The sequence below is a fragment of the Varanus komodoensis genome, unplaced genomic scaffold, assembly GCF_004798865.1.
Source record: "Varanus komodoensis strain SLA01 unplaced genomic scaffold, ASM479886v1 scaffold11, whole genome shotgun sequence".
Classification (NCBI taxonomy): Eukaryota; Metazoa; Chordata; class Lepidosauria; order Squamata; family Varanidae; genus Varanus; species Varanus komodoensis.
The window spans coordinates 27,496,025-27,522,509 of NW_025335317.1; the positions used below are offsets into that span (position 1 = coordinate 27,496,025).

The following is a 26,485-nucleotide window of genomic DNA, read 5'->3' on the forward strand; positions in this document are numbered from 1 at the left end:
GTTGATTTAGGAAGAAAAAACTAAATTCATAAATAACATAAATCCAGCACCACATTTTGGTGTAAAATGCTTATTTGAAGTAAGATGGATGTGAATTCCTGGTAACTGTTTACATGAAGAAAATACCTTTTATTACCTTTATCCACCTTGAGACTAGAGAGTTGAAAATAAATTGAATATACATAAAAGTATCATAAGTATGGGATTATGAGTGGAAACAAATTTGCTCTTAACTGGAGGTGACTAGTTGGAGCTTTGACAAAAATGTGCTTGTGACTTCAAGTCTCTGCTTTAAATATTTTTAAACTCACATCTTGAAATAAAACATGTTAGAATTTGGAATGTAAGTATCTTCGGTGTTTATGGTAGCCAGGTGTCAAACCATGTGCCCCCCAACTTTCCAGCATAATTGAACAATTGAATGAAAAAAATTCATTAAAAACAATCACCAGGGTCTAAGTAAAATGCAAGTGATGGAAAAGATGTCAGAGTGGGAGAGCAGAATTGTGAATTAAAACCAGCATTTTTCTGTGGCTTAAATAACATACAGTCTAAAATTTTCAAAGTCAAGACCCCACACCTTGATCTGATAATTTTCTATATTCACATTAAAATAGTAAATGTAAGGAATGTATAATCTAAAAAGCAGAGGCATTCATTTAAGTTGGACTTTTTAACATTTGAGAAGTAAATAAGATGTACTTTAAATGAGAAAGAGCTACAATAAGATACTCTGGATCACAATTCTGCATTCATATACTCTTATGCATAGTAATTCTTTTTATATTCTTTTATGTACATTTAATAAAAATGTAACAATAATTCTAACAAACACAGCCCAAACCAGTACAAATCTATTACATTATTCAGAAATTATGAATTTTAAAGATTTTCATATTAAAAGCAAACATGCCTTTAGCTTGTTGAGTAATGGCTCATTTTGACAGAAACATCATAGGTTTTTAATGTGAATTTTACCAAGAAGTTACTTTACCAAGAATAAGGAACCCGTAGCAGGTACAATTTAAAAAAAAATAAATTACATGTCATGGAAGCCTTTTCATTCTCTATTGAGTTTAAAATTGCTTTCATAGAACATATACCTCAAATACATGACAACTGGAACAACTTTGGAACGGTCATTACATAATGAATTGGACCATCAGTTCCTTTAACACTGACTTTCAGATATAATCGCTATTTTACAGTTTGTGGGCTGAACATACTGTGATCCTTCTTGATAAAAGTTTTTGGAGCGCAGTCTTCTTACGGGTTTGTTTGCTTATTCCAATGCTTAGTCTCAAACATCTGGGTGATAAAGACTGGAAGATATTTCATGGTGGATCCTCAATGCAGTTATGAAACTCTAGTAATATATTTAAGTTTGGTTGAGTCTTTTGTGTTGTTCTGACTGTCAATGAGAACGAGAGAAGTCTGTTGATGGTTCTCTATTATTTCTGCCACACTGTCGAAGCGCTGGATTGAAAAAACAAAGTTGGAGATGGCATACTCAGCATCATGATGATTCATTCAATAATCATAATTTAAAATTTTAATTGATTGATTGATTTTTTTTCATGATAGCTCACACCCAAAAAATTCAGCATTAGATATTCTGAATTTCTATATCCTTTTCTATTGATATTTGTTAGTAATTTCATATATGAATTTGCACCAGAAGATTATTTTCCTTGAAAAATAAAGTTGTTACTGAAGTTTCTGCTAAATAAAGGTATTGAGCTGTTAAGGTTGGTCCCATCATGTTTTTGGACAAAATTGCTCTAAATACTTGAAATTGACAGTTACCACTTAAGACTGTAAATGATGGGTTAAATATCAGAATGTAAAAATTTCTACATTTTCTCAAATACTATGGCAAAGACTCCACATTACATGGGAGTAAGTGCCAATGAGTTCAGTGGAATTTCTGAGTTAGCATTAGGCTGAACAGTAGTAGTATATATAGGAGGTTTAATTTTTGTGCAGGAGCATGGCACACAGTGGAGAAATATATTCTCAGGAAAAGAAACCAAATAAACACTATTTCCTGTGCAACCTCTGTAACTTCTATGGAGTTTGTTTCCTTGGTTCATTCAAACAAACGTGAAGGAAACCTTAGATTTGGTAGCAGTGATGCTTCATTTCGAAATTGAAGAGCTGTCCAAAACCAATCCCCTGCCCCAGAAAAGGGCAAAACACACAAAACCACCCAATGATCTGGTTTGTATGTAATGACAACACAGTACATGCTGAGTGGTGGTGAAGCATGGGTGGTTCAACAAAACAGCACCACAACCTGCCTTAAAGTAAGGTCTGCAGTATGCTCAGATGGGCATTTTGAATAGTCATTGTCAGCATAGTTTCTGTCACGCAAACCCTGAGGTCCTGTAGATTATGCAAATATTAAACAATGCTCACATAACCCATGATCACATGATCTATGCTTCCTAGCTTTGCATGACATGACAAGCTGTGGCTTAGCCATAAACATGCAAATTCTTCCCAGTACATGCCACAGCCAACCATGGTGAAAATAAATAATGAGCTATTTTGATTGTGCAAACTGGGTCTATGGGTTCTTGATTCATGCTCATACCTATAGCTAAAGTATGAATCCACAAAAAGAGCCCATGATTTGTTGTGTTGTAAATTTTGGTTGTTGGTGGCTAGTAACCCATTTTTCAATGGTTATATGGTACCCATGTAATGACAGCTCAGAAATCATCAGCAAACCATGATTCAGTGATAATACACATTCAACCCATATTCTCAGTTGTTGCTATTGTAAATTAGTACTTCAGAACTATGGTTATCTCAAGCAGGCAACACGACTTCATTCAGTTTTCTTCAAAGTCCTGTTTTGTTTTGCTTTGGGTTTTTTTTTTTTTTGGGTCACTTTCCCATTTTAGGGAATCAAAGTAAAATATGTTACATTGTAATAATAAAAAATGTGTCAAAAGCTAGAAATTATTTTAACAGTTTGACTTAAATATACTGTTACTGAAAATCTATAAAAATGTGCAAAAATGTTCTTTTAAAGATTAAAATGGAACAGTATAATTTAGTAAGAAGTAATCAAAAAGCTCCATTATGTTCTTTCATGTTTTTAATTTTAACTTTCTGATTATTTTACTAACCTGCAGTTTTTTTCACTTTTTGGTATTACCATATCATTTTCCAAGTTTGAGTGAAATTTAGTGTACTGTCTGGTGAGGGTTGACATCTTCCCCCAAACCTACATTTACTTTCTCAGCAGAGCAAGAGGCTTCTGACTACAGTCTTATGTTAAAGCTTTGTGATATAAAGAGGATAATATAAAGTTACCAAGTTAACGTGCCAGCTACTTAGGGACTGAGTACTGTACATGCTTGAATCCAAACTGAATCTTCAACACTTTCCATCAAATGGAGTTAGCTCCTTCCCTAAGGGAGGTTCCTGCTGCTTGTGGGCCACTTGGCAGGATCATTGGACATTAGTTAATTGACTAGCTCTTTAGACCTGGTGTCAAATGGTGAAAACAGTTTAGTTACATTTCTCCCCATTTTGCTCTCCCTGTTCCATAGTGTCTCCCCTCAAATCATGGGTTCCTGGTTTTCATCAGCTGCTTGGCTTATTTCAGAACTCACTGCCATTGGCCATTCAACTAAGAATTCTGACCCCAAGGGGAGTGCAGATGCTTAGTACTTGTCCCCGCTTTTGTTTTTTCCCCCACCCAGACAATACCAGGTAGTAATATCAACTTGGCCCTCCAGCTTGGTGTGACTGTTGCTGAATGCCAGGTTGGTCCAAAATATTGCTCATCCATGGGAGGCAACCTGGCATGTATCACAGAGACGTGGCTGGGTGAAGCAGGAGGCATGGGGCTTACCCAGCTTTGCCCCCCTGAGTATCTGGCCCAGCACCAGCCTCATCTGGAGGGAAGGGGAGGGAGTCCAGCTCTTAATTGATAGAGATATCATCTTTCTCAGAGGACTTCCCATCCATTTGAGGATAGGTCTCTAGTGTTTATACCTGGTGTTAGGTGAGTGAGAAAGATTAGGAATTTTACTGGTGTACCACACACGCTTCAGCCCAGCAGACTCCCTGCCTGAGCTAACAGAGATCATCTCGGACTTGGTGTTGAAGACCCCCCAGGATGTTAGTTCTAGGGGACTTCAGGTTCTATGCCAAGACTATGCTCTCCAGAGCAGCTCAGGATTTCATGGCTGCCATGACAACCATGGGGCTGTCTCAACATATCACTGGCCCAACACACGAAAAGGCACACCCTGGACCTGGTCTTTTCAACTGGGCAGGAAGATGGTGATCTAGAAGTGACACTAATCCCTTTGTCATGGTTAGTTCACTTCCTCGTGAGGTTTAAACTTGGGGCCAGTTTCTCCCTCCATAGGGGTACGGACCCAATTAAATTAGTCTGCCCCCAGAGTCATGGATCCTGATGGATTCCTGTGCGCTCTGAGGGACTTTCTGGTTGATATTACTGGTGCTTCTGTTAACGCTCTAGTTGATCTATGGAATACAGAAATGACTCAGGCAGTTGACATGATCACCCCTAAGTGTCCTTTTCCACCATGCAGAGCCTGTGTAGCAACTTGGGAGATGACTAGAGCGTAGGTGGAGGAAAACTCATGCTGAAATGGACTGAACACATTTGAGAGCTCATTATTGAGCCTATACTGTGGCGATGAGGGTGGAGAAGAAGGAATTCTTCTCTGCTTCTATTGCATCTTCACAGTGCCATCCAGCTATGCTTTTCTGGGTGGTGCAGGGCCTATTACATTCTGGGCCTCAGACAGACCCTATTGTACCATCGGCAGCTCACCGTGACAACTTTGCTCAGCACTTTAGGGATAAAATCACTCAGATTCACCATGGATTGGATTGCACAGTTGATATGATCCTGGAGCAGGAGGTGTTCAGAGTGCTGCCCGGTCCACCTTTGCTGGATAGGTTTCAATTATTGTGGCCTGAGGATGTGGACAAGGTGCTTGGACAAGACTGACCCACTACATGTTCATTCAACCCTTGCCCTTCATGGCTGCTCTCCAAAACCAAGGACAGGATGTGTACCTGGGTCCAGGAAGTAGTTAATGCCTCTCTAAGGGAGGGTTGGATCCCCACACCCTTGAAGGAGGTGGTGATCAGACCCATTTTGAGGATGGCAAACCTAGACCCAGAGATTGCCTCCAGTTATAGACTGTGGCTAACATCCCATTCCTGGGCAAGGTGCTTTAGTGGGTGGTGGCCAGGCAACTCCAAGCTCTCTTGGAGGAAACTGATCATCTGGACTCATTTCAGTCTGGATTCAGACCTTGGGTAAGGGACTGAAACTGCCTTGGTCTCCCTGTATGATGGCCTGTGCAGAGAGAGGGACAGGGGGAGTGCACCCCTGCTGGATCTCCTGGATCTCTCAGTAGCTTTCGATACCATAGACCATGGAATCTTTCTGGGTGGGCTGGCTGAGTTGGGGGTGGGAGGCACTGCTCTGCAGTGGTTCCGCTCCTACTTGATGGGCTGATTCCAGAAGGTGGTGCTGGGGGATTATGGGTCTGTGCCATGACAGTTATGCTATGGAGTTCTGCAGGGTTCCATTTTATCCCCCATGCTGTTTAACATCTACATGAAACCACTGGGAAAGGTCATCAGGGGGTTTGGGCTGAGGAGTCATCATTATATTGATGACACCCAGCCCTACCTCTCTTTTACATCTGATCCAGGTGATGCAGTGGCTGTCCTTAACTGATGTCTGTCTGGAGTGATGGGCTGGATGAGGGCCAATAATTTGAGGCTTAATCCAGATGAGACAGAGGTCCTGTTGGTGGTTGGTTCAGCTCTCCAGGTAAGTGACCTTTGTCCTGTTCTGGATGGGGTTGCAGTCCTAAGGAACAGGGTGTGTAGTCTGGGAGTGCTCCTCAACCCAGAGTTATCTTTGGAGTCCCTGTTGACTTCCTTCAGCTTTGGCTGATCCATGAACTATGGCCCTACTTGGGTGAGCAAAGCCTTGCAATGGTGACCCATGCTTTGGTAACCTCCTGATTGGACTACTGTAACACACTCTATGGGGGGCTGCCCTTGAAGACGGTCCAGATACTTCAGTTGGTTCATAACAGGACTAGAAGCCCCTGTTTAGGTCTGTGGAGACTTGTTCTGTTGCTCCCTTGGACAGTAAGGCCCTTAATCAGTCAAAGCTGGAGAGGATGGTGTGGTCTTAATGCAACCCAGCAGTGGTACAGTATAAAAATTCCATGCAGGAAGGAACTGAGCCCGATAATGCATGCAGCTGTGTAGTAGGGACCCTGTGGGGTGCGGCTGCCTGGACCAAGATCTCAGCGCCCGTGCCCGTTGTCCTGGTGCTTGGGCGGGAGCCTCTGGTATGGTGAGTGTTACGCCTCTGGAAAGCAGCTAAGGCTATTGCTGGAAGGGGTTCCTTGCCATGTGTGTTGCGGCTGCTGATGTGTGTAATCCATGCACCTGGAGTGGAACGCACTTGTGCAGAGAGTCCATACTCTCAATAGTGTGCACATTAAAGATGACCTTCCCTGACAGGCAGGTCCTCAATACGGGCCTGTGCCTCGTGGGGAAGGCCACAGACCACAGCCAAGACTGGAGGCATATGGCTACTGCCACCAGCAGTGCCAGTGTCTGGTGACCTCTATTTGAAACCTGACAATTTATCCACCTCAGTGTGGAGCAGGCAGGCTGCACTGTGAAGGTCATTGCATAGCTGCTCCTCCATAGATCTCATGCCACCTGGCCATGGTGGCCTTGTAGCTGAAGACTTGAATGGCAGGGAGGAGCAAACTCCTTAGCTGGGCTGTCAGGACAGTGTCCTTTGTCCACTGGAATGGACTAGCCCCTCTGGGCAGTCCCTTGCATGTGCACCACTACCACAGAACTGGACCTGGGTGGGTTGATGGAGGAAGCAGAAGGGTGTGTCGACCACTTCATGGGTGCAGCCCACTTTGCGTGTTGTGGACAATGCTGCTGTGGAGGGGGGCGTCTAGCACTTCTGGGTTGCGTGCAGCAGGACTGACAGGCAAGGGATGGATACTGGCCTTGAGTGCCCTGAGGATGGGCGGGCAGAGGACATGGTCAATCTCAGGCTTGGCCTGGTGCAAGGCCAGAAGGCTGGGGTCATCCTCCGTGCAGGGGACCAGTTGGGAAAAGGGCCTGAGACCAAGGTACGCAGGAGGAGGGACTCTGACCTGATCCCTTGAGGACGATCCATGGCAGCCATACTGAGGAGGCACTCATAATGGGGGTGCGGAGGCTGGACAGGACTGTGAGAGTGGCGCCAGCAATCGGCCTGGTTGTGGGCACTCCCGTGTCCAGGGGTGAGATGGGGTGGCGGCGACGGGTGATGCGGCAGCGGGGCTGGTGGTAGCAGCAGAACCGGCGTCGGAGCCCAGGCGCTCCTCATTTGGGTGAGCGTGTGCGCGTGCAGGGCGCGTAGAAGCAGCCTTCTCAGGGTGGGCCTGCAGACGCTGCTTCAATGGGAGGTGCTGGTCCTCAATGCCATGAGCACTGGTGCAGCCTTGACGTCGAGAGAGTGCATGTGCATGCCTTCGATCATGCCAGTCCGGCATGGGATGTTGGCAACTGTGTCTGGCATCAGGCCGAGGCTGAGAGGAGGTAGGTCCGACTGTGTTGGGCTGGTGGTTGAGGCAGTGCCCTCTCAGGGTGGGCCTGCAGACACTGCTCCAACAGGAGGTGCAGGTCCTCCTAGACATCATGCGTGTTAGTGCAGTCTCGGTGCTGAGGGAGCACATGCGTGCATGACCTCGAACATGCCAGTCCAGGCGAGATGAAGTAGGTACGACTATGTTGGGGTAGTGGTTGAGATGGCAGTGGCGGTGCAGACCTGGTGGCCTGAAACAGCCCTGATCTGTGGAGGTGTCAGAGGAGTTGAGGGGCTCCCACTCCGGTGGCCTAGATGGCGGCAGCATATGCCCAGCGTGGGCTGATGATGAAGAGCCATCCCTGTCGGGACAAGAGGAGTGATCCCTGAAGTCCTCCAGTGGTCAGGTCGTGCGCTGTGTAAGAGTGGCCTGTTGAAATGGGTGGAACGGGTGGCACAGGCATGTAGGGGAGGGGGCCGAGACAGTGCAGGCACTTTGCACTCTGCTCCCAGCGGCTGACAAGTGGCGGCACATGTGAAGGTGCGGTGGCCTTAGCCATGTGGCGCTTTTTGGATTTAGGGGCAGCCTGGGTCTGCTAGCTGTCCTTTTCTTAACGTGCCTGGTAGGGTGTGCAACATCCTTGGTGGGAGGCAGTTTCTTGGCCCCTGGTCAGGAAAGGCAAGGTAAGGGTCTAGCAGAATAGGCTGTCTGCAGCCAGGAGGGGGTTGGTGCATGAGGCACCAGCCATGTGGTCAGAAGAGAAAACAGCTAGAAAGCAGCATGAAGGGAGAAATAGGGAATTATTCCTTTTCCCCTTTGCAGAGGAACGAGGTAAGAGTTTTATTTATTTGAGTACATACAGAGGGTAGAGAAGAATGAAAGGAAAAACATGAGCTAGGGCAACGGAGGTTCTGATGGCAATGCGACTTGGTGTGTGGTTGAAATGAAGCTGAGGGACTGGGCGGGAGCCCCTTCCCATTATCTGGACTTCCGGAAAGGGTGGGCTGGGGCTCCTGCCCACTCTGACGCTGAGCTTTGGAAGTTTCTCTCCAATGAAGGCCTTGCGCTCCATGGCAAAGCCCATATGTGTGATTGCACAGAGACCACAAAGAAGAACTACAGTTAAAGGTTTCCAGTTGAAATTCTTCAGTGAAGGGTGGAAGCAGGGCTTGATTGTTAAAAAGGATTTACAATCCTTTCATTCACCTAAATTAGGTCCTTACTGGATTGAGCAATTTTATGTTCTATTTAGTTCCCTATGGTTTTATTAGTTATTTTTATGAAATATCTTTATAAGCCAACATGCTAATAAGCAGTGTAAAGAAAATTCCTATTCATGTATTGAGGTATAAAACAAAGAAGAAAGCACTCACCTCCTCACCACTTTTTTCTCTACCCAGGGCATATTGTCTTGTTGATTCTATAAACCGGATTGGAATGTTATATACTCTCTTGTTATAAAGCACCACTAGTGTATATGGTTGCTTTAAGTCTTGCCCAGAACTCCTCCTTACTAAGAATGATCCATCCTAAACAACAAAAGAAAACAGAGAAGAGAAAATACAAGGAGCAATTAGAGTTAATTATACCGTAATAAATTTTTCTTAGTCTCCCCCCTGCCCCGGATTTCTTCAAGAGATAGGTGTTTGAATTCTGTGAGATGTGGATTCTGCAATATTGGGTTGATTTGCTTTTGTTACAATTCGCTTTTGGTGTCCACCCCTTTGATGAAGTTCGTTTTGCTTCCATAACTAAAACCAATTTTGACCATAAAATTATCTGATGCAAGACCCATTAATATATCTTCAGCTTCCACTAAGCCATGTTTGAGGTATGGAATGTTGGCTTTTTCCAATGTGATGTGGTGTGAGCTGGTGTGGTGATAGGAGTGTAGGATTGGGGACCTTGAAGATCCAGATTCTAATCCCCACTCAGCCAAGAAAGGTCAAGTTTCTTACTTGTAACTCGTTCTTCAAGGGATCATCCGTGCATTCACACCAATGGGCTTGGAGAAAAATTTCCAAAGCTTCCAACTTTATGCTGCCTGCACAGGGGTCAGGCCAGGGTCCTGCCCACTTCATGGCACTGAGCTTTGGAAGTTTTTCTCTGATCGAGGCCTTGCGCTCTGTGTCAAGTCCATTGGTGTGAATGCATGGAAACCATGGAGAAGAACTTTCTGGATGATTTTGGGCCAGTCACTCACTTTCAGCCTAACCTACATCACAGGATTGTTGTTTTTAGAATAAAATGAGGCTATGTAAGCCTCCTTGGGTTTCTTGCAAGAGGTAAAAAAGGTGGGATATAAATGCAATATAATTAAAAATAAGTCAAGACACTATTAGTGTATGTATACAATAGACTGATTAAACATAATAGGATATGGCATTGGTCACCTAGGATGCAACTGCTGGGAGGTTGACTACTGGTCTAAGAAAGATATCAATAATCTGTGCCAGGGTTTTAGATCAAGTCAACATTTTCATAGTAATTTTTATACTTATTATCTTAGTTTTATATGGTTATGATGACTGAAGTGGTTATGGACATTCCTTGATAAAGGACTGCCTATCTCTTAAAGAGATGTCAAGTTCCAAAGTCTTTTCATTGGATGGAATCACCAGTTATTAAATCTTCATTGAGTCCTATCTTTATCATGTCTCCTAATTTAGAGATTCCTTTAATTCATTCTCCATCTTCAATGGCCATGCATAGATTGGATGCATGGCAAACCAGCGTTTGAAACTTCCACAATCCCACATTCTAGATCATTAAGAAGACAATTCTATTCCATTAATACCAACTTTAGTAGAAGTGATGGCTGTTTCACTTTTTTTTCTTAAGGATGGAATCCTAGGTCTAGACAAGAAAATGTCCTGCAACCTATTTCTGTCTAAATACACATAGGAACTAGTCAGCACAAAGTAACTGAAAAAAAGTATTGTGGAGACTGCATTTCCCAAGAACCTATAATGACTACCATTGATGTCTGTTAGAAATATACATCAAAATGTTTCATTGATTGGCAAAAGTCAATCTCTGATCCCTTCTGTATTTCTAAAAAGTCACTGCTGGCTTTTCACTGTTTCAAGGAAGCATATTTTACCTTGTTGGATTTGTATAATGCATCCTCAGCTGTTTTCCGATCACTGGAAGCCATATACCATGGTTTGCCTTGAACATTTGCATCCTGTGAAAAAGAAGGTCATTTCTATGAACATCTTTAAAAAGCACTGATTTTCTATGCTTACTTATTTTTACGCAAACCTATCCATTTCATTTATTAGTTCATTACACTTTAACTGTCCAATAATTGACGTTCTTTGGATGATGTACAAATCAAACACATACAATATAAAGTGGCAGTAAAAAGAATAAATATCATGAATCTAATAAGTGATGGGATGTCATACAAAAATTCTAAATAAATAAATAAATAAAAATATGATTACAATTAACAGCAGCACCTAATAAAATCACAAGTAAAATGAACAGCAAGGATATAAGAGTGCAAAGATTACAAAGCTCTAGGAACAGTTAAAATACCTGGGAAAATAAAAAGGTCTTCACTTCATACTGAAAAGAACATACTGTAGATTCCAGCCATGATTTCCGGGGTGGGAATATTGCACACAGGGTATCACCACTGAAAAGGTCCTTTCTCCTGTGGGCTCCTGACTAACTTCATTTGGCAGGAGTACCTGGAGAAGGCCTCATATGATGGCAGTCTAGCAAGATGTTTCTAAGAACATGAATAATCTTGAAAGATATGCCTATCATTAAGGCCAGATTATCTGCATTTGGCTGGAAGATCTGTAATTTGCCCAAGATTTTAATTTCTTGTAAATGGAAGAATAATTAAACGAGTATGCTTTTTGGCTGTGATGAACTAGAACTGTAACATGAGGAGCCCAAACATTTAGCTGAGGTTTGTCATTTTATAATCCCAAGAACCCATTAGATTTTGACTCAAAGCTTACAGAAAAAGAACTTAAATACCTGCTCTGATGTTGCAAAGCCACCTTGATTGCTATTGCGTGGTTTACCTAAGGTGCGATTTGCAGGCTCTGGTGATCCTAAAGAAGATGCAATGTTAACAAGCAAGCTTACATCCTTTAGGTGGTTATTTGATCATGCAAAATTCTGATGTTCTTAGGATGACATAAAGTCTCAGCGCTATTGCCTTACCCTGTTGTCTTTGCTGCTTTGCTCAGGACTGCTCATTTGCTTTACCACATCAGAGATAAAGACATAATGTGAACAATCTTTATCCAGAGTCAGTGATGTGCTGAAGCCAAGGCCCGAAGGGACAAAGCAGTGGCACTTTTTAATTAGTAGGGTACTAATAACATATGCCATCCTCCTCACACTTTCCTGTTTCCTCTGAACTTAGCTGCCATTATCACGGTAGCAGTGTGTGTCTGTGCGTTGGGAAGATGAATTTTCCAGGAACGATATATTGATTCCTGTTGCATTTGGGGGCAAGCTGATCATCAGTAGGCAATTAAGACCCATGAGTTTTGCAAAAGACTTGGTCCTGCTGGAGTGGAAATCTGCTGGAACTTTTTATTTGATGTGAATCAAAACCATTGCCTGATTTTTTGGCCTTTCCTAGGAGGCCTGGCGAGGGGACTGTCAGAATGAATACCTGTTCTTCTAAGTTTACTGTTGCACTGCTGCCCCCATCACAGCTGCCAGTATGGGTTCCACCCAGGTAAAGGTACATAGATTTGAAACCACCTTGGTTTAAACGAACAAGTACTTACTTGGCAAGATGGACGGTTTCTGAGGCAATGGCCTGAAAAAAATGGTAGGAGATTCAATAAGTGCTGGATGGCATCAAACATCATAACTTTGAGGCCCTGCACTTTGCCCATTGTTAGTGCTGCTATTTCTTTCCTTTGCCATAAAGAAGGTTAGCACTCAACAGTGAAGAAAAATTAAGGGCATAAAAATCAGAGGAGGAGATCGAGGCCTGCCCAACACTGCCCAGACTGCAATTCCACCACACCAGCCTTTGTGCCACGCCCTCCCAGCTGCTGCAGCTGACCACCTGTGCTCTGGAGCAGCTTTTCCAGTCATGGAGCACCCAGGGAGGTGGGGAAGGGGTACCCACCAGCTGGGGGAATGACCTTGCCAGACTCCACCAGCAGGTGGCCTTATTTGCCAGCCATTCTAGGGTGCTAAGGAGAAGAGGCTAGTAACGCTCACCCGACACTGCCCAGACCATGCTTCCATCATACCAGCTTTTGCACCAGCCTCTGATCTTGCACTATGCCCCCTCTCTGAAGCCACTGCAGCTGATCTGCTGACTGGGGGCAGGGAGGGGGGCTTCTGCTGGCAGGAGTCCTTATTTGCCAGCTGCCACTAAGGGCTAAAAGACATTGCCCATTTGGCTTTTGTTGGCTGTGGCAATGAAACTTTGTAGTAACAATTTTGGGCCATGAGTTTTATTTTAACATTCTAGATTTATGTAGTTTTAATATGTCTTTGGGGGACTTTGGAGGGCAATGCGGTGCCCCTATAATAGTGGTTATGGATAGGTGGAGGTATGACATTAGATTAACTAGCCAGCAAAAGAGAAGAAGGGTCAAATGTCTCACATCTGCCCCCTCTTCTGGTTCTTTCCCCAACCAGATGTTTCCTGGTAGCTGTATCAACTTACCTTCAAGCGTGCTGTTGCTGTTTTGAAATGCCAGGTCAGTCCAAAATAAAACCCCACTCATTCATGATTTGATTGTGGATGAGGCAGCTGACTTGGCTTGTATTACTGAGACCAGAGTGGGGGAGATAAGGGGAGACCCTCTCCTAATTGTGCCTGCCTAGGCACCTGGTGCAGCACCAACATTGTCTTGAAGGTTGGGGAGGTGGGTGGCCATGGTCTATAAGAATATTATCCCTCTCAAGGCTTTCTGTCCACTCAAAGGCAGGTCTTGAGTGTTTATATCTTGTATGGGATACCTGAGACAGATTAGGAATTCTGCTGATGTATTGCCCATGAGACTTCCTGCCTGAGCTGATGGAGGTGGCCTTGAGCATTGAGGATCCCCTCAACACTCCTTGGTGTTGAGGATCCCCAGAATGGTGGTTCCAGGGGAATCTCAGTGTCCACGCTGAGACTGCTTTATTTGGGGCAGTTCAGGTTGCTGCCATGACAACCATGGGACTGTGTCAAGATGTCACCAGCCCAACAACATGAGAAAAGTCGCACTTTAAACCTGGTTTTTTAACTGAGCAGGAGCATGCCGATATGTAAGTGTGGGGGATTACCATCAACCCGTTTGTCATGGTCAGACCATTTCCTTTTGAGATTTAGGTTCTCAGCTTCCTTTCCCCTCTGCAAGGGTATGGAAACTATTAAAATGGTCTGCCCCCAGAGTCCAATGGATCCAAATGGTTTCCAGAGGGGTCTGGGGGATTTTCCAGTTGGTATGATTGGTGCTCCTGTCAAAGCCAAGATCCATTGGTATAATGCAGAAATGGCCTGGGTGGTGAACACGATCGCATCCCAATGCCCTCTTCCCCTGGGCAGAGCCTGTTCAGCATCGTGGTATACAGCTGAAATGAGGGGAATAAAGCAAGTGGAGAATCAGCCAGAGCACAGGTGGAGGAAAACCCATGCTGATTCTGAGCAAGTACAGGTCAGAGCACATTATTGAGCCTATTCCATGGCACTGAAGTAGTAAAGAAGAAAAACTTTTCCACAGCTTTTTGGAATAGTTTGTAGCCTCTTACAAGCTGAGCCAAAGAAGGACCCTGGACAACCCTCAGTAGCCTGCTGTGGTACATTTGCACAGCATGTTGAGGATAAAAGCACTCAGATTCATCATGAATTGGACTCCACATTTGATTCATTTCCTTTAACAGAGGCATCCAAAGCACCATCTGGTCCAATTTTGATGGGTGAGTTTCAATTGTTGAGACCTGAGGATGTGGATAAGATGCTTTGTTAAGTCTGGCCTACCACCTGTATACTGAACCCTTGCCCATCATGGTTGCTCACTGGAACCAAAGAAGGGATGCATATCTGAGTCCAGGAAGTCATAAATGCCTTTCTGAAGGAGGTCATGATCAGACCTCTCCTGAAGAAGGCTAATCTGGATTGAGAGGATAATAACAACTATAGGTCTTTCGGAGTGAGGTGCTTGAGTGGGTGGTGGCTGGGCAGCTCCAGGCACTCTTGGATGAAACTGATTTTACTCAGACTTCAGACCTGGTTTTGGAGTGGCAACTGCCTTGGTCACCCTGTGGGTTGACCTGTGCTGGAAGAGAGATAAGGGGAGTGCAACCCTATTGATTCTCCAGGATCTTTCAGTGGCTTTTGATACCATCAACCATGGTATCCTTCTGGATAGGCTGGCTGAGTTGGGAGTTGCTTTGTAGTGGTTTTGCTTGTACCTGACTGGTTGATTCCAGAAGGTGGTGCTGGGGGATAGTTGCTCTACAACATGGCAATTAAGCCATGAGGTACCACAGGGTTCCATTCTATCCCCCATGTTATTCAACATCTACATGAAACTACTTATTGTAAGGTGTTAATTCTTTTTCTCAGATGCAGTCATTAGACCCATTGAAATCAACAGGACATTAGTTAGGTACTCTACTGAAGAGGAGGAATAGATGGAAGCTTAATGCATGTCTGTCATCCTTGGCAACAACTGTGGGTTGATTTCAGACAGTACTAACTTCAGTCTCATTGGTTTTAGTGGAAGTATGTATGTATAACTTGATCTGAATGCAATCCACTGTTGCAGCTCAAGACAACAGCTGTTGTTTTTAGCTCCCATCTGCCTCTCCTCTTTAGTAGCAGGGAATGGTGATCACATTTTCCTGTCTGTTGCAACTGGTTGTGGAGGTGTATTGAAGGTGACATTGCAATATAAGGCAATTCAACCAGAGGATGCAGAAATAAGGGCTAAATGTGCGGTTGCCATTTTTGGCCTCAACTACATGTGTATTGCAATATGAAGTCTTCAATCAATCAATCAATCAATCAATCAATATCTTCCCTTTTTTCTGCAAGAAAGCCAAGATACTCTACACAATCTTCCTCCTGGTCTACATTTTATCCTCAAAACAACCCTGTGAGTTAGAGGAGGCTGAGAGTCAGTGACCTTGTGAGCTTAATGACAGAGTAGGGAACAGAACCTGAATTGTCTGACTCCCAGCCCAACACTGTAACCACTATGCCACATTGGCTCTCCTCTAGTCTTGCTAGGTGGCAGTATGGAAGCCTTACTGGTGTCAGGACAACAGTGTACCTAATCTCACTTCTTCTCCAATAAACATTTTAATCCAAGTTGTTCTTTCTTTTAGTCTTTGAAAGCTAAAGAAGATTATGCTCTGCAGCAACTTTCTCCAGTCTGGTGCCCTCCATTTGTTTGGGGCCATGCTGCCATCAGTTCCCACCAGTATGGCTAATGATCAGGAATGCTGAGAGATGCAGTTCAAAACTTCCAGAGAGTACCATTTTGGGGAAGGCTAGCCTGTCACAATAAATATATATTTTTAAGCAGCTGAGAAACACTTACTTTTGAACACCAGATGGGATAGGAGGAAGTGGGATGTCATGGGTGGAACCCCGGCGGCGTTCAGCTGGAATAGGTTTATCTAGAACAATAAGGTAAAACATGCAAATGAATCTGTCTTGACCTTAAGGCTAGCACAGTTTACATGAGAGCAAAGACACCCCATACAGATTTGACTTTCCAAGGGTAGTAGCACAACTGGATTACCAGGCTTCAGTTACCAGTTCTATAGTCCAAGCAATAACACATACAGGTGGAATGGAAATAGGATATCACAGCTTGCACTGAACCAGGATTTTCATCAATCCTGTCATATCTGGTTTATAGCCTACCAGCAGAGGCATATATTCTTCAGTTTTGCATAGTTTCAAATGGCTTGTTCCCACTCTACTTGCTTTTTTAGAATCCTCATTCATGTATTCCATATTTACAAAACAAGAATAAATTGCCAGGCTCTTTCTATCAGTTAAGTTTTATGATCTTGACTCTGCAACCATGCTTAAGAAGAGTCACCTTGCAAGAACCCCAGCAACTGGGAGTGCTATTTAGTCTGCCTTATTTATTTTGTGTCACAGACCCATCCCACAGTCCATAGCACAATAATCAATAAGGCTGCAAGTCTGTGCAGGTGCGGACAGTGAAAAGGCCCTACAAGAGAGATAGCTAGAGCTCAGGTGGAGGAAAACTTGTAACGAATCGGACGTGGCTTAGTGCTCACTATCAAGTCTATTCCATGGCAGTGCAGGTGGCACATTGTATTTTCGCAGTGTTGTCCAGCAGAGCTTTTCCGAGTGGTTCAGGGTCTTTTACACTCTGGCTCAAAAAGAGACTTTATTGAACCACTGTGATGGATTTGCACAACACTTTGAGGATAAAGTCGCTCAGATTCATAGCAAATTGGACACCACAGTTATCCATTGGCAGAGGTGTCCAGAGCACCATTTGGTTCTATTCTGTTGGATGAGAATGTGGACAAGGTGGTTGGTCAGCTTCGGCTCACTACCTGTTTGCTCGACCCTTGCCCATCTTGGCTAATTGGGAAAGCTAAGGAGGAGACTTGTGCCTGGGTCCAGGAGGTTGTGAACACCTGGAATGGTGCTAAGCCCCCTAAAGGCAGCTATGATTGCACCACTCCTGAAAAAGCCTAACCTGGACCTGCCTGATGTAAATAATTATAGGCCAATAGCCAATATTCCCTTCTTGGGCAACGTGACAGATTGGGTTGTGACTGGGCAGCTCCAAACACTCTTGGAAGAAAAGGATTCTCTGGATCCATTTCAGCTGGGCTTCCTTGTTTTAAAATTGAAACTGCCTTGGTTGCCTTGTGGGATGACCTTTTCTGGGAGAGAGACAAGTTGAATGTTACTCTGTTGATTATCCTGGATTTTTAGCTGATTTCAATACCATTGACCATGGTATCCCTCTGGAGAGGTTGGCTGGGCTGAGAACTGGGGGCACTGCTTTGCACTGGTTCCGTTCCTACCTAGCAGATAGTCTCCAGATGGTGGCCCAAGGGGACCATTGCTCTGTGCCATGGCCTCTGTGCCATGGAGTTCTGCAGGGCTCCGTTCTGTCCCGTTTTTCAACACCTACATGAAACTGCTGGGAGAGGTGATCTAGAGGTTTGGGCTGAAGTGACATCAATATGCAGATGACACGCAGCTTGAACTCTCATTCTCATGTAATCCAGGTGAGGCTGTGACCCTTCTTAACTAATGCCTGGGGTTGATAATAGACTGGATATGGGCCAACAAGTTGAAACTCAATCCAGACAATATGAAGGTGCAGTTAGTAGGCAGATTATTTGCACAACTGGGATATTTTCAATCTGTCCTGGATGGGGTCACAGGCCCCCTAAAGGTCAGGATTCATAGCTTAGGAGTGCTCCTGGACCCCTCAGGTAGACTCAGTAGCCAGATACGCTTTCTATCAGCCTAGGCTGGTTTTTCAGCTATGTTCCTACTTAGATGAGCAGAGCCTTGCTACAGTTATCCATGCACTGGTCAACTCACACCTCCATTACTGCAATGTGCTCTACATGGGGCTGCCTTTGAAAAGAGTTTGGGCAATGCAACTTATTCAGAACAGGGCAATCCTGATGAGGATTGGCCTTCAAGAGCATGTTAAGCCAGTCCTTCACAGGCTGCACTGACTGCTGTCTGGGCACAATTCAAAGTGCTGATTTTAACATATAAAGCCCTGAACAGCTTGGGACCATGATATCTGAGGGAATGCCTGTCTCCACATGTTCCTGCCCAATCACTAAGATCTTCATTAGTGGTCCTTCTCCAGGTACCACCCCCCCAGTGAAGTGTGGGGAAAACGGCCAGGAGAAGGACCTTCCCTGTAGTAGTGCCACACCTTTGAAACTTGCTTCCCAAAGAGATATGTCAGGCTCTGTTGCTTCTTTCCTTCTGGCATCAGGTGAAATTTTTTTATTCTGTAGATGTTTTATTCTGTAGATGTACTGTCTGGTCCAAAATTATTGGAGGAATTTCAATTATTGCGGCCCAATGATGTGGACAAGGTGCTTGGAAGAGTACGTCCCACCACTTGCCTATTGGATCCTTGCCCGTCTTGGTTAATAAATAACTCCAAGCACGGGATTGGGACCTGGATCTTGGAAGTGGTTAACGCTTCTCTGAGGGAGGGTCGAGTGCCTGCCCCTTTAAAGGAGGCGGTAATACGACCGGTCCTGAAGAAAGTGTCACTGGATCCAGAGATGGCCACTAACTATAGACCTGTGGCCAACATCCCGTTTCTGGGCAAGGTGTTGGAGCGAGTGGTGGCGGGACAACTCCAAGCACTCTTGGATGAAACTGATTATCTGGATCCTTTTCAGTCCGGCTTCAGACCCGGGTACAGTACTGAATCTGCCTTGGTCGCCCTGTACGACGACCTGTGCAGGGAGAAGGACAGGGGGAGTACATCCCTGTTGGTTCTTCTGGACCTCTCGGCGGCTTTCGATACCATCGACCATGGTATCCTTCTGGATAGACTTGCGGGATTGGGGGTTGGAGGCACTGCTTTGCAGTGGTTCCGCTCCTATCTCAACGGTCGATTCCAGAAGGTAGTGCTGGGGGACCATGTCTTTACGTCATGGCAGCTATGCCATGGAGTACCACAGGGCTCCATTCTATCCCCTCTGCTATTTAACATCTATATGAAACCGCTGGGAGAGGTCATCAGGAGGTGTGGGCTGCGGAATCATCAATACGCTGATGATACGCAGCTTTACCTCTCGTTCTCCTCTAATCCAGGTGAGGCAGTGGCTGTGCTGAACCGGTGCTTGGCCGAGGTAAGGGAATGGATGAGGGCCAATAAACTGAAACTCAACCCAGACAAGATGGAGGTCCTGTTGGTTGGCGGATCGGGTTTCGGAGAGGGTGGATTTGACCTGGTCCTGAATGGTGCAACACTCCCTCTTAGGGATAAGGTCCGCAGCTTAGGAGTACTCCTCGACCCGGAGCTTTCTTTGGAAGCTCAGGTGACAGCGGTGGCGAGGAACGCCTTCCTTCAGCTTCGGCTGATTAATCAGCTGCGCCCCTACCTGGAGTACGACTGCCTGGCGACGGTGACACACGCGCTGGTGACTTCCCGCCTAGACTTCTGTAACGCACTTTACATGGGGCTTCCCCTGAAGACAGTCCGAACACTTCAATTGGTGCAAAATAGAGCTGCCAGGTTGCTGACGGGGACGGGGCGTTATGCTCACATGACTCCAGTCCTCCGTCAGCTTCACTGGCTTCCCATTGAAGCCCGGCCCAATTCAAGGTGTTGATTATGACCTATAAAGCCCTAAACGGCTTGGATCCTGGCTACCTGAACGAGCGCTTACGTCCGTATATGCCCGACCGCCCTTTGAGATCTGCGGGAGAGTCCCTTCTCTGGGAACTCTCCATGAAAGAAATTAGGAGAGTAAGTACCCGGAGGAGGGCTTTCTCTGCGGTGGCGCCCAACCTGTGGAATTCACTCCCCAAAGAGGTCCGCCTGGCACCGTCGTTACTGGTTTTTCGGCGCCAGGTAAAGACCTTTTTATTTAAACATCATTTCAATTGTTAAAACATATGATCTGGCCAGGGCAACTTCTTCTTCCTTCTCTTTCTCCTATATTTTTATTTTATACTGATAATTTTAATTTTATATTTGTAAATCAATGTATTTTTTGTATTTTTGTATTTAATGGTAATTTATTATGTACTATTGTATTTCAATGTATTTTATCATGTTGTAAGCCGCCCCGAGGTTTCGGCAAGGGGTGGCATAGAAATGTTATAATAATAATGATGATGATGATGATGATGATGATGATGATGATTTGCTAACTAATTGGTTTGAATGTGTTTTATTGCTCTTACTGCTGCCTCTTTTAACTGCTGGACTGTATTTAAATCTTTTAATTGTTCTTAACTTCATGTTTAAGAAATTTGACTTGATTGTTTTAAATTTTTTATTGTTGGTTTTTATTTTATTGTCATATTGTTTTAATTGGATTTTATCTTCTCATTGTGGTTTTATTGTTGTTATTACTTACTGTAAGCCACCTAGAGAGCTTTGCCAGCTACGGGTGTAGCATATAAATGTAATAAACAAATAAACAAACAAATTCCCAGGCTTCCCCAACAGCCTAAGCTGAAATGAACAAATCCAGATAATACATTCCAGATTCTTTAGGGGGAGCTGACTCCCTAGTTGGTAATCTGGGTGAAAATACCTCCTGATTTTTGGGTATAGAATTAAGTAAAGGTAAAGGTTTCCCCTTGACATTAAGTCCAGTCATACCTGACTCTAGGGGACGGTGCTCATATCCGTTTCCTAGCCGAGGGAGCCAGTGTTTGTCCACAGACAGTCTCTGTGGTCATGTGGCCGGCATGACTAAACACCGAAGTGCACAGAATGCTGTTACCTGCCCACCGAAGTGGTACCTTTTTATCTACTTGCATTTGCATGCTTTTGAACTGCAAGGTTGGCAGGAGCTGGGATGGAGCAACGGGAACTCACCCCCTTGTGCAGATTCAAACCAGCAACCTTTTGATCAACCAGCCCAGCAGCACAGTGATTTAAACCACTGCGCCACCTGCAGTCCTAGAATTAAGTACCATCTCCAAAAAAAAGGGGTTTCAGAACATTCTTCTCAACTTTTCTTATTAAACTGGAGAAGGCAGGGACCTGCTCCAGAACATTTGGTATCCAAAGCATGCATTTTGCCACTAGCTGTGGTCCCTTTTCAATAGGATTAAGCAGAAAATATATGCAAATCCACCTTGCCTGAATAGGGGACGTGCAACTGCAGCACTTCAGAAAACCGTTCAGCTTTAATAAGTGAAAGGTAGCACATGGGCAAAAGAAGCTTATGTTTGAATAGTAGAAGCAGCTTACCTTCAGTAACACTCAGGTGGTCTCTGTCAGGGAAGCTTGGTTTCTACAATAACAGAGGAAGCAAGTAAGTTTGAACACAACTTTTGTTGAGCTGTTTTTTATAAGTGTACCTCCACTTCATTTTTTTTATATGAGGGAATCTGAGATAAAATGTTCTTGGTCTAGTGATCAGACATGACAAATGACAACATCCTTATTTAGTTCCATGGACACCCCTGGTGGAGAGTAACGAACAGCAAAGAGCTGCATGCAGCTCCAGAGCCTCAGTTTGGACATCCCTGCTCTAGACTGTCTGTTGAACTGCTTGATTGGAGCAGAAGAACCAAATTTCTTGCCAAGCAATTAGTAGGCATTATGTTATTAAGCACAACACCTTCCCTCAACCCCCACTCAAAAAACAAAACCTACATGCAGTAGCATCCTCATCTGCAATTACCAGAGTGAAATTAGAACAAATATGAAGTAGTTTCTCACACTGGTGATACAGGTTAGCTGACCTTGTGTTGCACTAAAACTCCCACTATCCCTAGTGGCCATGCTATTTGGGGATAATGTGAGTTGCAGTCCAAAACACCTGGAAGGCATCAAGTTTGGGAAAAACAATTTAGGATATTGACTGTTTTAAGTCCTTTGTATAGCAGTGAAAGTTTTTTCTGAATGACCTTTGAAGCCTGCTTAGCCCTGTGCTCACTGTCTTAAGCTATAACTTGGAAAGTTAACATCACTGTTCATCTTTCTAGAAGGATTACTTTCTAGAATCTGTACTATGGCTGATCCTCACTGCTGCTCAACTTGAAATTTTATATCCTCATAAGAAAACTTTGCAAAATAATTGCAGTGTTTTTGTAAAAAATATCTTTCTTAAGTTGTTTTGAGAACTGCACTGGAAAATCAACATCCTTCTATACAGTAGACCTGGAATAGGAGGGCAAATGTTCCAAGCAGAGCAGGATACCCCTAGCCTTTCATCAGTAAGGGAAAGCATTTTCTTTCCTTTTTTCAGAAGTGGTCCTTCCTAGCTGACTGGTGACAGATGATGAAAAATTTTATGTATAAGATAGTCCATAGAACCCTTTTTCTTAACATATTCATAGGCACCTGAAGGGGAGCATCTAAACTGTGCGAATAGTCTCCAGGATTCAAGTGCATCCAAAGGATAGGCAAATATTTTCATGCAGCTCAATTGTTCCCTTGGCTCATGTCACACAGTTGCTTATCTTTTTGCAGCCATGTACAAGGAGGTATGCATGGATTGTTTTCTCAGTCTTGGCTACCAGCTTTTAAGGATTTGCTTTTGCAAACTTCCATTGTGTTTCACACCAGTGTTTCCCTTTTTCTGTAAAAGGGACAGTATGGCCATTCCACTCCAGTGAAACACTAGATAATTATTTCTAAGCCAGGTTTACCTATTTTGGCATTTTGTAGATATGCTACACCACAACTCTCTTGCTATGCTGGCTGGAGCATTATGGGAGTTGTAGTCCAACACATCTGGCTGGTAGTGGTTTCAGAAAGGCTGTTCTAAGCAGATGTAAGAAGAAGAAAAGATGGTGATACATCTGATAAGAGAGTTGAGGTTACCTTCAGAATTAATAACACATTATGATTGTATAAATACGGCATCAACTTACTGGTGGTAGAGCTGGATTTGGTAGTTTTTTCCTGCAGAAAAACATTGTTATGAATATAAAACTGATACAAGATTCCCAGGAAACCTTGAAGCATATATGTAGTCATTCACAGGCTTTTTTCTATGCTGTCAAAATAGAGGAGGCATGAAATTTAGAGTCAACACTGCCTCAGTCACAGTTGATGCAGTACATTGCCAAAGTATGTCTATGTGAACTGCCCTGAAAGCCTTCAGCTAAGAGGCATGGGATATAAATGCAATGACTAAATGAATAAATAAAAATAGATCGTGGGGAGTCATTGAGCTCTTGAATTGGAATTATGTAAAACAAACAATTATTTACCTTGTAATATAAAATGGTATACAATTTTATTAGTACAGGGGTATTGTAAGAGAAGCTTAGGGACAGGATCCAAAGGACTATGTAGCAAGTATTCCCAAGAAAGCATGGAGTATGTGCTTATCCAGTGACCATTCCCAAAACCACATAGTAATTCACATTTGGAATAAGGTACACAGGTGCCATTTATGCTCCCAGGAATCCCTGCAATGTATCAATTTCCCTCCACAAGTGCTCTATTTATAAAAATGGTGAGGCCTTTTTTTAATACCAAAGTGTAATCATACATTATATATTATATGCAGAAGTTCTAAGGCCAGGAGACATAATGCATTTTTTGCACTTACGTAATCCTTGGAAGTGGAGATGGCACTGTAACAGAAGGAAACTTGGAATCTGGAATGCAAGTGCTGTGATGACCTAAAAATTCAAATACAATATTTAGCACAAGGGACCAATTGTCTGCTGCTTGAGAAAGTCATGTCATGTTTCCAAGATATGCTATATATACCTTACAAAGTAAGTAAGAAGTTGAATTGTAACTTAACTCTCCAAGTGTTTCGAGTATCTTTTAATACATCAGACTTATTAGGACCATTCTGCATATTACCCATAGTCAATTACAATCATAGGCAATAAACATAGAAACACAGAAACAGAGCGACTCAGAAGGGGTCTCCCAGGCCATCTAGTCTGACCCCTGGCTCTGCTCCGCTCATGACATGCCCACCATGTGCAGGTCTAGCCTATCCTTGAACACCCTCACCGATGGGGCCTCAACCATCTCCCATGGAAGCCCATTCTAGGGGTCGTAACTGTCAGGAAGTACTTCCTGGCATTCAAATTGAACCTTGGTTCCCTGAGCTTCGCTCCATTGGAGCATATCCTGCCCTCCTCTGCAGGGGAGAACAGGTCTCTACCCACCTCTGTGTGACACCCCCTCACATACCTGTATGTCACCAACAGATCCCCTCTAAGTCTCCTCCAAGCTGAAGAGACCCAGTTCCCTCAGTCCTGCCTCATATGGCTTTCTCTGCAAACTGGCCACCAACCTTGTGGCCCTACACTACACTGACTCTATCCTGGCTATATCCTTTCTGCAATTAGGGGCCCACAACTGAGCACAATACTCCAGTTGCGGGTGCACCAGAGTTATATAGAGTGGTAGTAATACCTCTCTCGATCTAGAAGCCATACTTCTGGCTATGCAACCAAGGGTGGCGTTCGCCCTCTTGACCACCGCATCACACTGCTGACTCATGTTTAGCCTGCAGTCAACCAGTACCCCGAGGTCCCTTTCACAAGTGCTGCTCTCCAGCCACCTGTCACCTAACCTGTACTTATGGCACCCATTCCTATGCCCCAAGTGCAAGACCTTGCCCTTATCTTCATTGAATGCCATCCTGTTGTTTCCTACCCACTTCCATAGTCCGTCTAGATCCTTTTGATCTGGAGTACCTGCTCCTCAGTTGTGGCCACTGCCCCGGTTTTAGTATCGTCTGCAAATTTGATCAGCAGACTGGTCACCCCTTCTTCCAGACCATTGATGAAAAGATCAAACAGGTGACCAGTCTGCTGATCAAGTAGATATATATAGGATTGTGTTGTCACTCTTTTACCCATAATGTAAAGCCTGCTCTCTAAAAGGCACAGGATAAGATGTATTAAACCTGCAGACACACCAGCACTGGAAAAATTGAATGCGCACGTTGGAGAAATAGATGCATTAGATATACAGAGAATTTAATTAAAAGTGCAATCCTATGCAGATGTCTGCAGACATAAGCCCCATTCTGTCTGATGGAGCTTACTCAACCAGATAAGTATACATAGGATCATATGCAGCCTGAGTGAAATGATGGACAGCATAGAGTTTGGTGTGAATGGCTGGCACTCTGAAGTGGCTTTTTTGTCCTCCATTCTCCACACAAAGCCTCTTCACTATGTGTTAAATGCAGAATGCACTTACTTTCATCATCTTGCATTCTTAGACTGTCAGGTTCCTGAAATCAAAATTCTTCAGTCAAAATATATTACCTAGTTGAATAAGTAGTACTTTACATTAATAGCTTTCTCTTGATCTGTGCTATAAACTTAATATCAAGGAGTCACCAAGCTGTCTTGAATAGACATCATAACTCCTATCAGCTTGGCAGAGAAATGGCCACTAAAACATAAAGCAGGTCCTCCTGGTTGTTGCTGTGCTCCAATATAGATATGAATGCACCTTAGAATATACATTTGTGTATATTTTAAGAAGAACCAAGTGTAGGACATGTATTTATTTATACCGTTTGGATGCTACCCAATTAACCGTGGCCTCTCTTTTTTAAAAGCCCTAGAATCCTGCAATGCATTGCACAAGAAGCTACCTTTGAAATTGATTGAGACTTTGGTTAGTCTGAAACAGAGCTGCTCAATTATTGAATGGGACTGATGTTCATGAGATGTCAGTGTTTTGTCAATTGTACTAATTTCCAGGACCAATTCAAAAGAAAGGATTAGTGCTAACCTTTCAGACCCAAATGGCTTGGGGCCAGCAGAGAAGGGGTGTGTGGGGACCTTCAGCTTTATGGAGCTGCAGCTCCCATCATGTCTTGCCCTTGGCTATGCTGATTAGGCCTGATGGGTCCTCTGATCTAAAGGAAGTGACTTCAAGAGAAATGGTCTTAACTGAAGGTGTTTTAGACATTTTAAAATGGTTTCAAACTTGCCGCGAAACTATTTTATTGTGTGAACCACTCTGATCATTTTATTTATAAGGCATATAACTAAAGCTAATCTATACAGAAATGCAAGTGAGTCACCTTTTGATTCTGATGTACCTTTGCAGCATGTTGAGGAGAACCACACCATTAAACTGCAGAAAGCTAAAGGGGCAGTCAACAAAAATAATCTGTGCAGAAGCCAATGCTTCTCTAAATCCTGCTGCAGAAAGATGTGTTCTCTTAGATTAGTTAGGAAGCAATCCTATGCATGTTTAGACAGAAAA

General features: G+C 43.9%; 1 protein-coding gene across 8 annotated transcripts in view; it reads right to left on the reverse strand.

The window, feature by feature from the left end:
- Positions 1-581: 581 nt before the first annotated feature.
- BLNK (B cell linker) overlaps positions 582-26,485 on the reverse strand; it is a 140,164-nt gene continuing 114,260 nt past the window's right edge. For all 8 annotated transcript variants that reach the window (XM_044420707.1, XM_044420709.1, XM_044420706.1 and 5 more), the window contains 10 exons: positions 25,463-25,496; positions 23,841-23,913; positions 23,155-23,185; positions 21,524-21,566; positions 16,148-16,226; positions 12,383-12,414; positions 11,616-11,692; positions 10,723-10,806; positions 8,993-9,148; positions 582-1,476 (listed from right to left, as the gene is read on the reverse strand). In XM_044420707.1, the coding sequence (XP_044276642.1) occupies positions 1,357-1,476; positions 8,993-9,148; positions 10,723-10,806; positions 11,616-11,692; positions 12,383-12,414; positions 16,148-16,226; positions 21,524-21,566; positions 23,155-23,185; positions 23,841-23,913; positions 25,463-25,496 (729 nt within the window). In that variant the 3' untranslated portion in view covers positions 582-1,356. The remainder of the gene's footprint in view (positions 1,477-8,992; positions 9,149-10,722; positions 10,807-11,615; positions 11,693-12,382; positions 12,415-16,147; positions 16,227-21,523; positions 21,567-23,154; positions 23,186-23,840; positions 23,914-25,462; positions 25,497-26,485) is intronic.